The sequence below is a fragment of the Anthonomus grandis genome, chromosome 3 (assembly GCF_022605725.1).
Source record: "Anthonomus grandis grandis chromosome 3, icAntGran1.3, whole genome shotgun sequence".
Taxonomy (NCBI): Eukaryota; Metazoa; Arthropoda; class Insecta; order Coleoptera; family Curculionidae; genus Anthonomus; species Anthonomus grandis.
In genome coordinates this window covers 6,585,987-6,599,240 of record NC_065548.1, presented here as the reverse complement: position 1 = coordinate 6,599,240, position 13,254 = coordinate 6,585,987, and the positions used below count along the sequence as shown (strand labels likewise).

Here is a 13,254-nt window from a genome sequence, read left to right as displayed (position 1 = left end):
AAAGATTCTTAAGAAATATTGTTTATTATTTAAATTGCTTGTTATTGACATGTCACTTTCAACACTGATATCTAAAAAACAATAGGAATATTCTAGCAAAGTAAATTGTATAATATTCAAAGGGTATTTGTCTTTAAATGACTTCAACTTATAATTTTGAAAATATAGGACTTCTGAGGCGACGCGACGTCTAGTGGAAATTTGTGATCTTTAAGCTGAGCTTACTTTCAATTCCGATATCTTAAAAACCAGTAGGAATATTCTTACAATGTAAAACGTACGTTATTAATATAAATATTTGGCATCAATTTTGCTTGCGGTTTAAATAGGCTTAGGCCATATTTTTTTGTCTTTCTTAACCCTTTCAGGCACATAAAAGAAAAAGTCTTTAATCAAAAAATTTGATTAACAAATAAAAACTTTATACTCTAACTTAACTTTAATTTTTTTTCCTTAATTTATTTACGTATATTTTGTATCCTGCAGGACATGGTTTTATCTGGTAACCACTGTGAGACACAACATAAACTCGTTCCGAAAACAAAGTCTTAAATTTATGTGGTATAGTACGTAATAAAACAGTTTTTATCCGAATTGAGACATAAGCCAACATTACAAGTATTGCAGGCCCATTTAGTTCGATGTGGCATTACTGCAGTGCTACATAGAGCACAACGTCTAGATCCTCCATGGACGGGTATATGAAGAGCATTACTTTTTCTTACCTCAGGCGGTACGTACGGCTTGTACCTATTTTCTTTTATGACGCTTTTTTTGCCAGGAGTGCCTTTTTTAGTCGCGCCAATAAGCCCAGAAATTATTCTAAGGCGAAATAACTTCATAGTTAGTTTTTCCGCATTCGGTGAGCTTCGATATAATGCCTGAAAGGGACATCTTTGGATCCTTAAAGTGATGCACCAATATCTCAAAAAATAATAAAAATATTTTCATGAAATAAAAACCAGAATATTCGGAATAATCAATCCTTAAATGATTTAGTTAGTCGTATTCTTGACAAAAGATAATCATCTCCAGTCTTTAGAAAATTAAGGTTGGTTAAATGAAAATTTTCTAACCATTATTACATGGGCTCAAGATGGCAAATAATTTGTTTAAATAATTGTTTTAATGAGTGGACCAGTTAATGGAACTCATGGTTCCATTAACTGGTCACCAACTAGTTTTAATCTGACTCCATTAGACAGTTTTCTAGAGGGGTATCGAAAAAGGAAAGACGTGCAAATTTGAAGGATTTAAGGGAAAGAGTCCAAAGAAGTATAAACTACTTAAATAAAGAACAGTCTGAGATTATTTTCAATGATCTGTTGAAATTATACAAAGATTATAGAAACTGGCGACTTCATACAATATTTGTGACTTTTCGAAGGACAAAACGTTTCACAGTAATTAAGATTAAGTTTTTTTTTTAAATTAATAAGTAATTATCAACCATGGTCCATCCCCAATCCAATGGATTCAAATTCTTACCAAGCCATTTCTGGACTTGATAATAAACACGACATAAATGTGAATGTGCACTCGATGTCGGTGGTAGCGTTGAAAGTTTAACAGCTTTATCGTATCTTGTCGATTTCGCGAAGCAATTATATCGATGATGGTCAAGAGATTCTTCGCACGGTGGAGCACCATATATCGCTAATAACGCTTGTGAAAATATTATCTGGGGAGCATTGTTCCTCATTAAATATTTTAGCTGCATCTCTGATGTCACATCTCTTTTCAAAAATTTTAATGGCTTTTGCCTTGCCTTTATTGAAAAGAGCAGATGTCGTGTCACATCCAGTCAAAGCGTGCAAAAATAAAATGAGTGGTTTAATAGCAATATGAGTATCGAAACTTTTCGAAGAATATATAACTGTATCAATGTGTGATTTTCCAAGTCTCATAAAGTAAATATCTTCATTCTCAGGAGAGCTGTCAATAAAACCAATAAATCTACATCATTTCCAACAATTATACTCCGATTTTCATTCGTCAACTCAATTGCAGTATTGATAATGAGAAGATCAGCATCATCCTCTGCTGCACGACGTTTATATGATTTAGTTTCAATTTTTCTGATAACATTGTAATAAATCGCTGTTTATTATTGACATTGGAGAGAAATTTCTCTTGAGTCATTAATGGATCAAACATGATTTCTGTGCATGTACCGGTTTTTGCTAATCGTCGTTGCTGTTCCATTGCTTTTGTGTTGTTACATTGATTGTTATAACCGTCGAAAACAACGGTAACGTTCAAACCAAAATGGTTTCGTAAATAATGAACATAACAATCAAAAATAGCATCATATGTAACATCTCGATTCCACACGACTCGATGCAAAATAAATCCGCCATCAATAATATATGTGTCTTGAAGAGGAGTTAATTCTAGGGACACTGGTTGAAAAGAATCATATGAAGATGATTTCTTGGTCTTGCGCATTCCCATTTCATCAAAAAGAGCCAATGGATATGGCGCTAACTCATATTGGAGAAATTCTTGTAGTTGATCTTCGAATTTTTTTGTTACACTTATACGTTGAAATAGCAACAGTGGATCTATAGCGATTTTCGTATCATGAACTTTAACAGAAGAAGTAATACTTAATAATGGAAGGACCCTGTGCATACGTTTAAGCTTTATATCTGAGAATTGTTGACCCATTACTGTCTTCATGGAAGCTACACCGATTTCATAAGCATTATGACAATTTATTTTATCGTCACCAATAATTCCACTCGAAATGGACATAATGTGATTGATTTCTGGAAATGGATCATGAGAAGAAAACCAATCAATACTCGAGCGTCTCGTACTTCTACATGTTGGTCTGCTGTATCTAAACGGACGTTACATAATTTCTCTATACCCTTACTGATAGTATTCATAGCATGCATACCATACACCCATTTTGCCAAAACACTTTCTTGTGTACTTCTCTTACGTGCAACGCCACCCTCTGTTTTCATGGATTTCATCAATGATTGTTCGATGATCATGTCGCTCCAAGTTCCACAATATGATTTATTCGTCGAATAGTGAAAAATCCCTCTGTGAACTTTTTAAATGCATTTTCTTCCATAGTCAGATGTGACTTAGACATATCCTGAAGGTATAAATATGCTAATTTTGCATAGAGGAAATGTCCTGACGCATAAAAATGAGGGAGAATATTTTTTATAGAATTTAATATTAATTAATAATTTTTTATTAATAAGATTTTTTTCCAAAAAATCAGAGCAGGTTTCATTTAACACACAAATATTCAAGATATTTGTCTAAATATAAGGAACAACCCTGTACATTGAACTCGCTTCTACTCCAGCCCTATGAATAAAAACGCCCTATTTTCTATTTATTTCTTTATATGAAAGGGCAGATCTTAAGGGTGCAAAAATCCATAAATCTATTCGAAATAAAAACATAACAACTTGATTAAACGAAAACTCTGAAAAAGTGAATTCCTCACGCTGTCGAATATAGCCAGAAGGGGTCCGAAGGCCCATTAAAGGCAAGTTTTTCGATTTTAAGTTCGGCCGCATTTTTCTCTGAATATATTTAAATTTAAACGCCGAATAAAATGTAAATTCGCAAAACCGGAGCCTCGGACGAAGTAAAAAAAAAAAAAGTTTCGCCCTGGGAAATTTTCCCGGAGCCAAATTGTAGCCTCACTCCTCCGTCCCTCCTCACGTTTCCCGTTTAAGTCATGCATAAACGGACTTAAACAGAGGTTGGTTAAAAAAGTTACCGGCCGATTCAATTAAAAACTTTATGTTTCACGAGAGCGGCATTAGGGTCGGATTACAGGGCCTCCTCACTCCACGCAACCCAATAAAAAGTTTATTAAAAAACGATTTATATTCAAATAATATACTTGCAACTTTCCTTGTCTGATTAGCTAATTACATCGTTTTTCTTTCATAGTTTTAAGGGACGAGTTCAAAGCGGTACCGACCGATACAAAAGTAGCCGCAGGAGAAACCGCTTTGCTGTTATGTGGGGCGCCCAAAGGTTACCCCGAGCCCACCCTACGGTGGAAAAAAGACGGAAAACCTTTGGAAGTGGATGATAGACGTATAAAAATCATGGATGGGGGAAGCCTAATGATTTCCGATGTGAGACAACACGATGAAGGGAAGTATCAGTGTGCTGCCCATAATTTAGTTGGTTCCAGGGAGTCTCCTGAGGCTGTTTTAAAAGTTTATGGTAAGTTATTTTTTTGTAATTTTTAAGGGGATGGATACTATTTTATTAAGATTAGCCATGATATATAGGTCAAAGATGGATTTTAATGTAGTAACCTACTTTTCTATGAGCACTACTCTACCGTATTTCATGCTTTTATTAATGCCTGTATTGCCTTAAAGTTATTTTGGGGGTATTATGGTAACATTCTGGATCTTCTGGAAAAATTATTTTTCGGACGTGACTAGACCAATTACAGACAGGAGACATCATTTCATAGCGATGGTCTATGATTTCTTGATCTCTGAGTGACATTTATACCGATTTGGAGGTCAAAAGTGCCTTTTTTGACTTTCTACCGCATCTCAGTTTTTGGTAGCATTCTGGATCTCCTGGAAAAATTATTTTTCGGACGTGACTAGACCAATTACAGATAAGAGACATCATATCATAGTGTTCGTCAATGATTTCTGGATCTCTGAGTAACATTTATACCGATTTGCGGGTCAAAAGTGCTTTTTTGACTTTCTATCGCATCTCACCTTATGGTAACATTCTGGATCTTCTCGAAAAAAAATTTTTCAGACGTGACTAGACCAATTACAGACGGGAGACATTATTTCACAGCGATCGTCAATCATTTTTGGATCTCTGAGTGACAATTATACCGATTTGGGTGTCAAAAGTGCATTTTTGGATTTTCTACCGCATCTCACCTTATGGTAACATTCTGGATCTTCTGGAAAAATTATTTTTTGGAAGCGACTGGACCAATTACAGATGAAAGACATAATTTTTTAGCGATCGCCTATGATTTCTGGATTTCTCAATGACATTTATACCGATTTGGAGGTCAAAAGTGTCTTTTTTGAATTTCTACCGCATCTCACCTTATGGTAACATTCTGGATCTTCTGGAAAAAGTATTTTTCGGACGTGACTAGACCAATTATTGACAAAAGACATAATTTTATAGCGATCGTCTATGATATCTGGATCTCTGAGTAACATTTATACCGATTTGGGGATTTAAAATTGCATTTTTTGACATTCTATCGCATCTCACTTAATAGTAACTTTCTGGACATTCTGGAAAAATTGATTTTTGGAAGCGACTAGATCAATTACAGACGGGAGACATATTTTTATAGCGATCGTCTATGATATCTGAATCTCTGAGTGACATTTATACCGATTTGAAGATCAAAAGTGCCTTTTTTGACTTTCTACCGCGTCTCACCTTATGGTAACATTCTGGATCTTCTGGAAAAATTATTTTTCGAACGTAACTAGACCAATTACAGACGGGAGACATCATTTCATAGCGATCATCTATGATATCTGGATATCTGAGTGATATTTATACCGATTTGAAGGTCAAAAGTGCCTTTTTTGACTTTCTACCGCATCTCACCTTATGGTAACATTCTGGATCTTCCAGAAAAGTTATTTTTTGGAAGCAACTGAACCAATTACAAACGGGAGATATAATTTCATAGCAATCGTCAATGATTTCTGGATCTCTGAGAGACATTTATACCGATTTAGGGGTCAAAAGTGCCTTTTTTGACTTTCTACCGCATCTCACCTTATGGTAACACTCTGGATCTTCTGAAAAAATTATTTTTCGTACGTAACTAGACCAATTACAGACGGGAGACATCATTTTATAGCGATCGTCAATGATTTCTGAATCTCTGAGTGACATTTATACCGATTTAAGGATCAAAAGTGTCTTTTTTGACATTCTACCGCATCTCACCTTATGGTAACATTCTGGATCTTCTGGAAAAAGTATTTTTCGGACGTGACTAGACCAATTATCGACAGAAGACATAATTTTATAGCGATCGCCTATGATTTCTGGATCTCTGAGTGACATTTATACCGATTTGGGAGTCAAAAGGGCCTTTTTTGACTTTCTACCGCATCTCACCTTATGGTAACATTCTGGATCTATTGGAAAAATTATTTTTTGGACGTGGCTAGACCAATTACAGATAGGAGATATCATTTCATAGCGATCTTCAATAATTTCCGGATCTCTGAGTGACATTTATACCGATTTGGAGGTCAAAAGTGCCTTTTTTGACTTTCTACCGCATCTCACCTTATGGTAACACTCTGGATCTTCTGAAAAAATTATTTTTCGTACGTAACTAGACCAATTACAAACGGGAGACATCATTTTATAGCGATCGTCAATGATTTCTGAATCTCTGAGTGACATTTATACCGATTTAAGGATCAAAAGTGTCTTTTTTGACATTCTACCGCATCTCACCTTATGGTAACATTCTGGATCTTCTGGAAAAAGTATTTTTCGGACGTGACTAGACCAATTATCGACAGAAGACATAATTTTATAGCGATAGCCTAAGATTTCTGGATCTCTGAGTGACACTTATACCGATTTGGGAGTCAAAAGGGCCTTTTTTGACTTTCTACCGCATCTCACCTTATGGTAACATTCTGGATCTTCTGGAAAAATTATTTTTCGAGCGTGACTATACTAGTTACAAACAGGAGCCATCATGTCATAGCGATCGTCTATGATATCTGGATATCTGAGTGACATTTATACCGATTTGGAAGTCAAAAGTGTCTTTTTTGACTTTCTATCGCACCTCACCTGTCATTTACATTCTGGATCTGCTAGAAAAGTTATTTTTTGGAAGCGACTGGACCAATTACAAATAGGAGATATTATTTCATAGCGATCGTGCATGATATCTGGATATCTGAGTGACATTTATACCGATTTAGGGATCAAAAGTGCCTTTTTTGACTTTCTACTACATCTCACCTTATGGTAATATTCTGGATCTTCTGGAAAAGTTATTTTTTGGAAGCGACTGGACCAATTACAAACGGGATACATCATTCCATAGCGATCGTCAATGATTTCTGAATCTCTGAGTAACATTTATACCGATTTGGAAGTCAAAAGTGCCTTTTTTGACTTTCTACCGCAACTCACCTTATGGTAATATTCTGGATCTTCTAGAAAAATCATTTTTTGGACGTCACTAGACCAATTACAGACGGGAGACATCATTTTATAGCGATCGTTTATGATGATATATGATATCTGAGTGACATTTATACCGATTTGGAGGTCAAAAGTGCCTTTTTTGACTTTCTACCGCATCTCACCTTATGGTAACGTTCTGGATCTTCCGGAAAAATTATTTTTTTGGTGTAACTAGACCAATTACAGATGGGAGACATCATTTTATAGCGATCGTCAATGATTTCTGGATCCCTGAGTAACATTTATACCGATTTAGGGGTGAAGTGCGCCTTTTTTCACTTTCTACCGCATCTCACCTTATGGAAACATTCTGGATCTTCTGGAAAAATTAGTTTTCGGATGTAACTAGACCAATAACAGACGAGAGACATTATTTTATAGCGATCGTCAATGATTTCTGCATCTCTGAGTAACATTTATACCGATTTAGGGGTCAAGAGCGCCTTTTTTCACTTTCTACCGCATCTCACCTTATGGTAACATTCTGGATCTTCTGGAAAAATTATTTTTTGCACGTGACTAGACCAATTACAAACGGGAGACATCTTTTTATAGCGATCGTCCATGATTTCTGGATCTCTGAGTGAAATGTATACTGATTTGGAGGTCAAAACTCCTTTTTCGAATTTTTACTGCATCTATAAACGTCCTTAACACATTTTTAGTATATAAAGGTGCAGTGTTCATACATAAAATGTCCTTTAATATCTATTCCATCAGAACTTGTAACGTATATTTCTTTCCAAAATCTCGGGCCTATGTACCTTCACTATATAACTAATAATATAAAATATACATACATAAAGACATGCGATGCTCTTTGAAAAATAAGCGAATAAATAAATGAAAATTCCCTTCCTTTCACTATGTATATTTAATATCCATCCTCAGCCTCGGTAAAACGTTATTTTCAACAAAATTCTCTCTTTTCGAATATCTCTCAACTGCCGTCGGTAGTTTTATTTCATAAAAGCACTCCCGGTCCATTTACATTTACACTTTTAATAAAATTAACTACCTATTAGTATCTCGCTGCTTTAACAGCCTCCGCTGATGACATCCATGTGCCTGATGTTCCTATAAAACAGCTCATGTGTGTGTGTGTGTACGGCATTACTGAAGATATTTATATATAATGAAATGGCCCGCGTAAGGATAGAAATAGATTAGTTTTATGACCGAAATATCTGTTTTAATTCGTTCCAACTTTCGGGACGAGGTCGTAAATTTTAAATAATTATTTGGGAGGAATCTCTCGCTACTAGTTATTGGGAAGAAAAAACCCTCAATAAGGTACCTGGTGCCTTTATGGTTATAGTTTTTATAATTATCTTGGATCCCACAAATAAATTCTTGAAAAAATATCAAAAATCTTCTTGTTACATAGCACCGTTTCTCTTCTCCATCCGCTCGTCTTGGCTGCTAATTCAAGACTGAACAGCTGAGCGTCATGTATGTATATCCCCTCTCCTTACCACCAGACGACCCGAGTTCACTCGAAGTCGCACATTACTAGAAGAGTTCGACATTGATTTAATTTCAAGAGTGAAATATTTTAAAATTAGAGGCATCCTCATAAAGCAAATGCCAAGATTGATAATAACCCAAGAAGAGAAGAGAAACATTAGATTTATCTTCAACAATTTAAAGATCTCAAGTTGAATGAGTAAAGAGCGATCTATCATGGATCTATGGATTATCATTGAAAAAGTTCTAGGCAGAAATGCACAAAAACCGAGAGTTTGGCAACTGTTAGCGACGTTTTCCTATATAGAAATCACCATGTGTGCTGGATCGAAGATTATCGAGTTTAACCGAAGCGGTTTGATGAACTGTTCTTTACATTGTAAATTATGCATGTTCTTATTAAGCTTTAATACGTTTACGTTAGATAAATAACGTTATTTATGTGGCTTGTCATCAGACAAACTACGTACGTATCAATAATACGTAGCCCCAAGGGAAGCCGATGAAACGAGGCGCCTGTCAAAACTACCTGATAGATAAGGGGCGCTTTCTCCAATGTATATCTCGCGATATGCATTTGCATATATCAAGTTGAATTTTAGATTTATATTCGTCTAAGGCGTAGTAAACTTTCCTTGGAAAATATTAGGGTTTTATATGGGATAATATGTTTTTTTTTGTTATAAAAATCATTAAAAAATGTGTGAATATTTCTGGTTTTTGTTGAATTTCCGACCCTCCAACTCGTTATCTTAACAAACTGCCTTGTTTTGTGTCTCGCGGCCCTTATGTATGCGTTGAGAAAAGTTTTTTTTATGTTGTCGTGAAAAATGACTCTGAAAACCATCATATTATTTTTCTTGCGTGACATGGCAGGCGAGGGCAGATTAATGGGAAAACTTTTGATTGTGCATTTTTGTTGTAAATGGCTGTTTTTTTTTTCTTTTATGGAGTTCTGAGATATTTTCGTGTTACTGCCTAAGTTGAAATTGATTTTTTTCTGTGTAGTTTGCTTTTCAATTTTCGTAGTAGTGCCGAAGTTTGAAGTCGATTGTTCCATTTATTGAGAAAATGTTAAAGTATTTTTATAAAAACCCGATGTTTATTTTAAGTTTTAACTATGTCGCTCTTATGGTACCCGAGTTATAAGCATTTGATTCCTGGAGAACTTTTAATTTTAAAATTAATTTTAAATTTTTTTTTTAAGTTGTATTTGTGGAAAAAAAGCTGAAATCGGTAATTTTTTGAAAACCATATGAGTTTAAATTTCCAACCATGTAACCCTTATGGTTTTTGATATATGACCACTCCAGGGAACCCAAAAATCTTATGGAAAATAATCAAAAATTTATTAAAATAAAATAAATTGACGATAAATATAAAGGCGAAACGTCGTATAATAAATTTTCTAATACTATTTCATAATTTAAAAAAAGGATTTCGAAGTCCCATTAACTGTGTCTAATTGATAAGTTTTATTAATTTTTTAAAGTAAATGCCCCCTTAATAAAGAAAACTGGCAAACACGTCTAAAAAACTAAATATTTATGAGAATTTTCTTATCTCAAATGTTTGTCAATTCTATTGACTAAAATCTTTGAGTAAGATTTTTGACAACTCCTTCTACTTAAATTTTTGAAAATAATTCTTTAGTAAAATCTTAAACAACCTTGTCTAGAATACTTGACAATTTCTTCGACAAGAATCCTTAAAATTTTCATTAATTGGCACCTTTAATAATTTTTTAGACGATTTTATTTATCTAAGAATTTTAATAGTTCATAATTTCTGGGCTACAATCTTCGAGTGAAATCTTTGAGAATTTCATTTAAAAAAATCTAAGACTAATCTCTAACAATTTTTCTGCTTACTCAAATTTTTGACAATTTTCTTGTCTAAAATACTGAAATTTGACATTTTTTATTGACAATTTCTTTGTCCAAATTACTTGACAATTTCCGTGATAAGAATCATTGAAATTTTTTTTAATTGGCAACTTTAACATTTTTTTTTTACAAATTCTATGGCTAAAATCATTGACCATTTTTATAACTGCAGTACTTTTTTTGCTTTAATTTTTAACAATAATTTGTGAGAATTTCTTTAGAAAAAATCTGTAACTTAGCTCTTTAATAATTTTTCTCACAAAAATCTTTGTTAATCTTTTGTTACTTAAATTTTTAACAATTTCCTTGTCTAAAACACTTGACAATTTCTTCGACAAAAATTCTTAAAATTTTCAATAATTGGGAACTTTAATAATTTTTTTGACAATTTTATTTCGCTAAAAATTTAAATATTTGATGATTTCTTTGACTAAAATCTTCAAGTTAAATCTTTGACAATTTCATTGAATTTACCAATTTTTTTGCTATAGATCTGTGTTAATTTTTTTATTCAAATTTGAGATTTTTTATTGACAATTTCTTTTGTCTAAAATACTTGACAATTTTTGACAAAATGTCTCTAGTTGGAATCCTTAACAATTTTTTGACAATTTTTGGCAATTTTTTTAAGTGAAGTATTTGATAACTTCTTTTGCTTAAATTTTGAACAATAATTTTTTAGTTAAATTTTTGAAAATTTCTTTAACAAAAATCTGTGACTTATCTCTAAATATTTTTCTGACATACATCTTTGTTAATTTTTTACTTAAATCTTTGACAATTTCTTCGAAAAGAATCCTTAAAAATTTCATTAATTGACAACTTTAATAATTTTTTTAAAAATTTCATTTATCTAAGAATTTTTATATTTCATAATTTCTGGAATACAATCTTTGACTAAAATCTTCGAGTGAAATCTTTGACAATTTCATTTAAAAAAATCTATGAGTAATCTTTCACAATTTTTCTGCAATAAATCTATGTTAATTGTTTGTTACTTAAATCTTTGACAATTTCCTTGTCTAAAATACTCAAATTTTAAATTTTTTATTGACAATTTCTTTTGTCTAAAATACTTGACAATTTCTGTGACAAGAATCATTCAAAATTTTTCTATCTGAAATTCTTAACAATTTTTTGACAACTTTTATGGCTAAAATCTTTGACAATTTCTTCGACAAGAATTCTTAAAATTTTCATTAATTGGGAACTTTATTAATTTTTTTGACAATTTTATTTCGCTAAAAATTTAAATATTTGAGGATTTCTTTGACTAAAATCTTCAAGATAAATCTTTAACAATTTCAATTAACAAAAACTGTAATTGATCTCTTTACCAATTTTTCTACTATAGATCTGTGTTAATTTTTTTATTCAAATTTGGCATTTTCTTTTGCCTAAAATACTTGACAATTTTTGCGATAACAATCCTTCAAAATTTCTCTAGTTGGAATACTTAGTAATTTTTTGACAATTTCTATAGCTAAAATCTTTGGCAATTTTTTTAACTGAAGTACCTGATAACTTCATTTGCTTAAACTGTAAACAATAATTTTTTATTTAAACTTTTAAAAATTTGTGACTTATTTCCAATTATTTTTCTGAGAAACATCTTTGTTAATTTTTTGTTAATTAAATTTTTGACAATTTTTTCGAAAGGAATCCTTAAAAATTTCATTAATTGGCAACTATAAGTTTCTTTGGCTGAAAATTTAGATATTTGATGATTTTTTTGGCTAAATTCTTTGAGTAAAATCTTCAAGTTAAATCTTTGACAATTTTATTTAAATATATCTGACTAATTTCCTTAACAATTTTTTTGAGGAAAATCTTAATTAAATTTTTTGTACTTAAATTTGAAATTTTTAATTAACAATTTCTTTGTCTAAATCACTATTGTCATTTCTTTAGTTGGAAACTTTAACAATTTTTTTGACAATTTCATCAATTGAAATCTTTGGTAATTTCTTTGACAAGTATCGTTGAAAATTTCTTTAATTCGAATCTCTGACTTTTTTTTCTAAGTTCCTTGACAACGATCCTTGACCATTTTTTTTAACTGAAGTATTTGTCAATTTCTTCCTCTAAAAGCTTTAATCTAGATAAACTAGAATCTCTAATAATTTCTTTGAAAATATTCTATAAATAATCTCTTCGACAATTTTTTTTGACAAAACTTTTTGTAATTTTTTTATGGCTAAAATCTATAACAATTTCTTTGACTAGAATCTCTGACAATTTTTTTAAAAAAATACTGTGACTAGTTCCTTTGATAACTTTTCTGGCAAAAATGTTTGTACATTTTTTTGACTAAAATCTGACCTAATATCATGTAATCCTTTAATTATTATAATATATACATATAGTTAAGAACAAGAATAATCCTTTGTATTTTTTTTTATTTAATGGACTTATTAATATATTTTTTTGAAATCTTTGATAAGAATCGGGAAAAATTCCTTTATTTGATGACTCATTACATTCCTTGGTTGAAATCTATAATAATTTTTTTTATTAGAATATTTAACAATTTTTTTTAATACTGTAACTAATCTCTTTGACAATTTATCTGACAAAATTCTTTGTAAATATTTTTTACGTAGAATTTACTATTTTTTTGACTAAAATATTCGTTGATTTTTTTCATTCAATTTCTTGACAATTTTTTTGACTTAAA

General features: G+C 31.8%; 1 protein-coding gene across 1 annotated transcript in view; it reads left to right on the top strand.

The window, feature by feature from the left end:
* Positions 1-13,254, top strand: part of LOC126733796 (roundabout homolog 2) — a 293,625-nt gene that overhangs the window by 226,528 nt on the left and 53,843 nt on the right. The window contains exon 3 of the mRNA XM_050437204.1: positions 3,931-4,212. Within this exon, the coding sequence (XP_050293161.1) occupies positions 3,931-4,212 (282 nt within the window). The remainder of the gene's footprint in view (positions 1-3,930; positions 4,213-13,254) is intronic.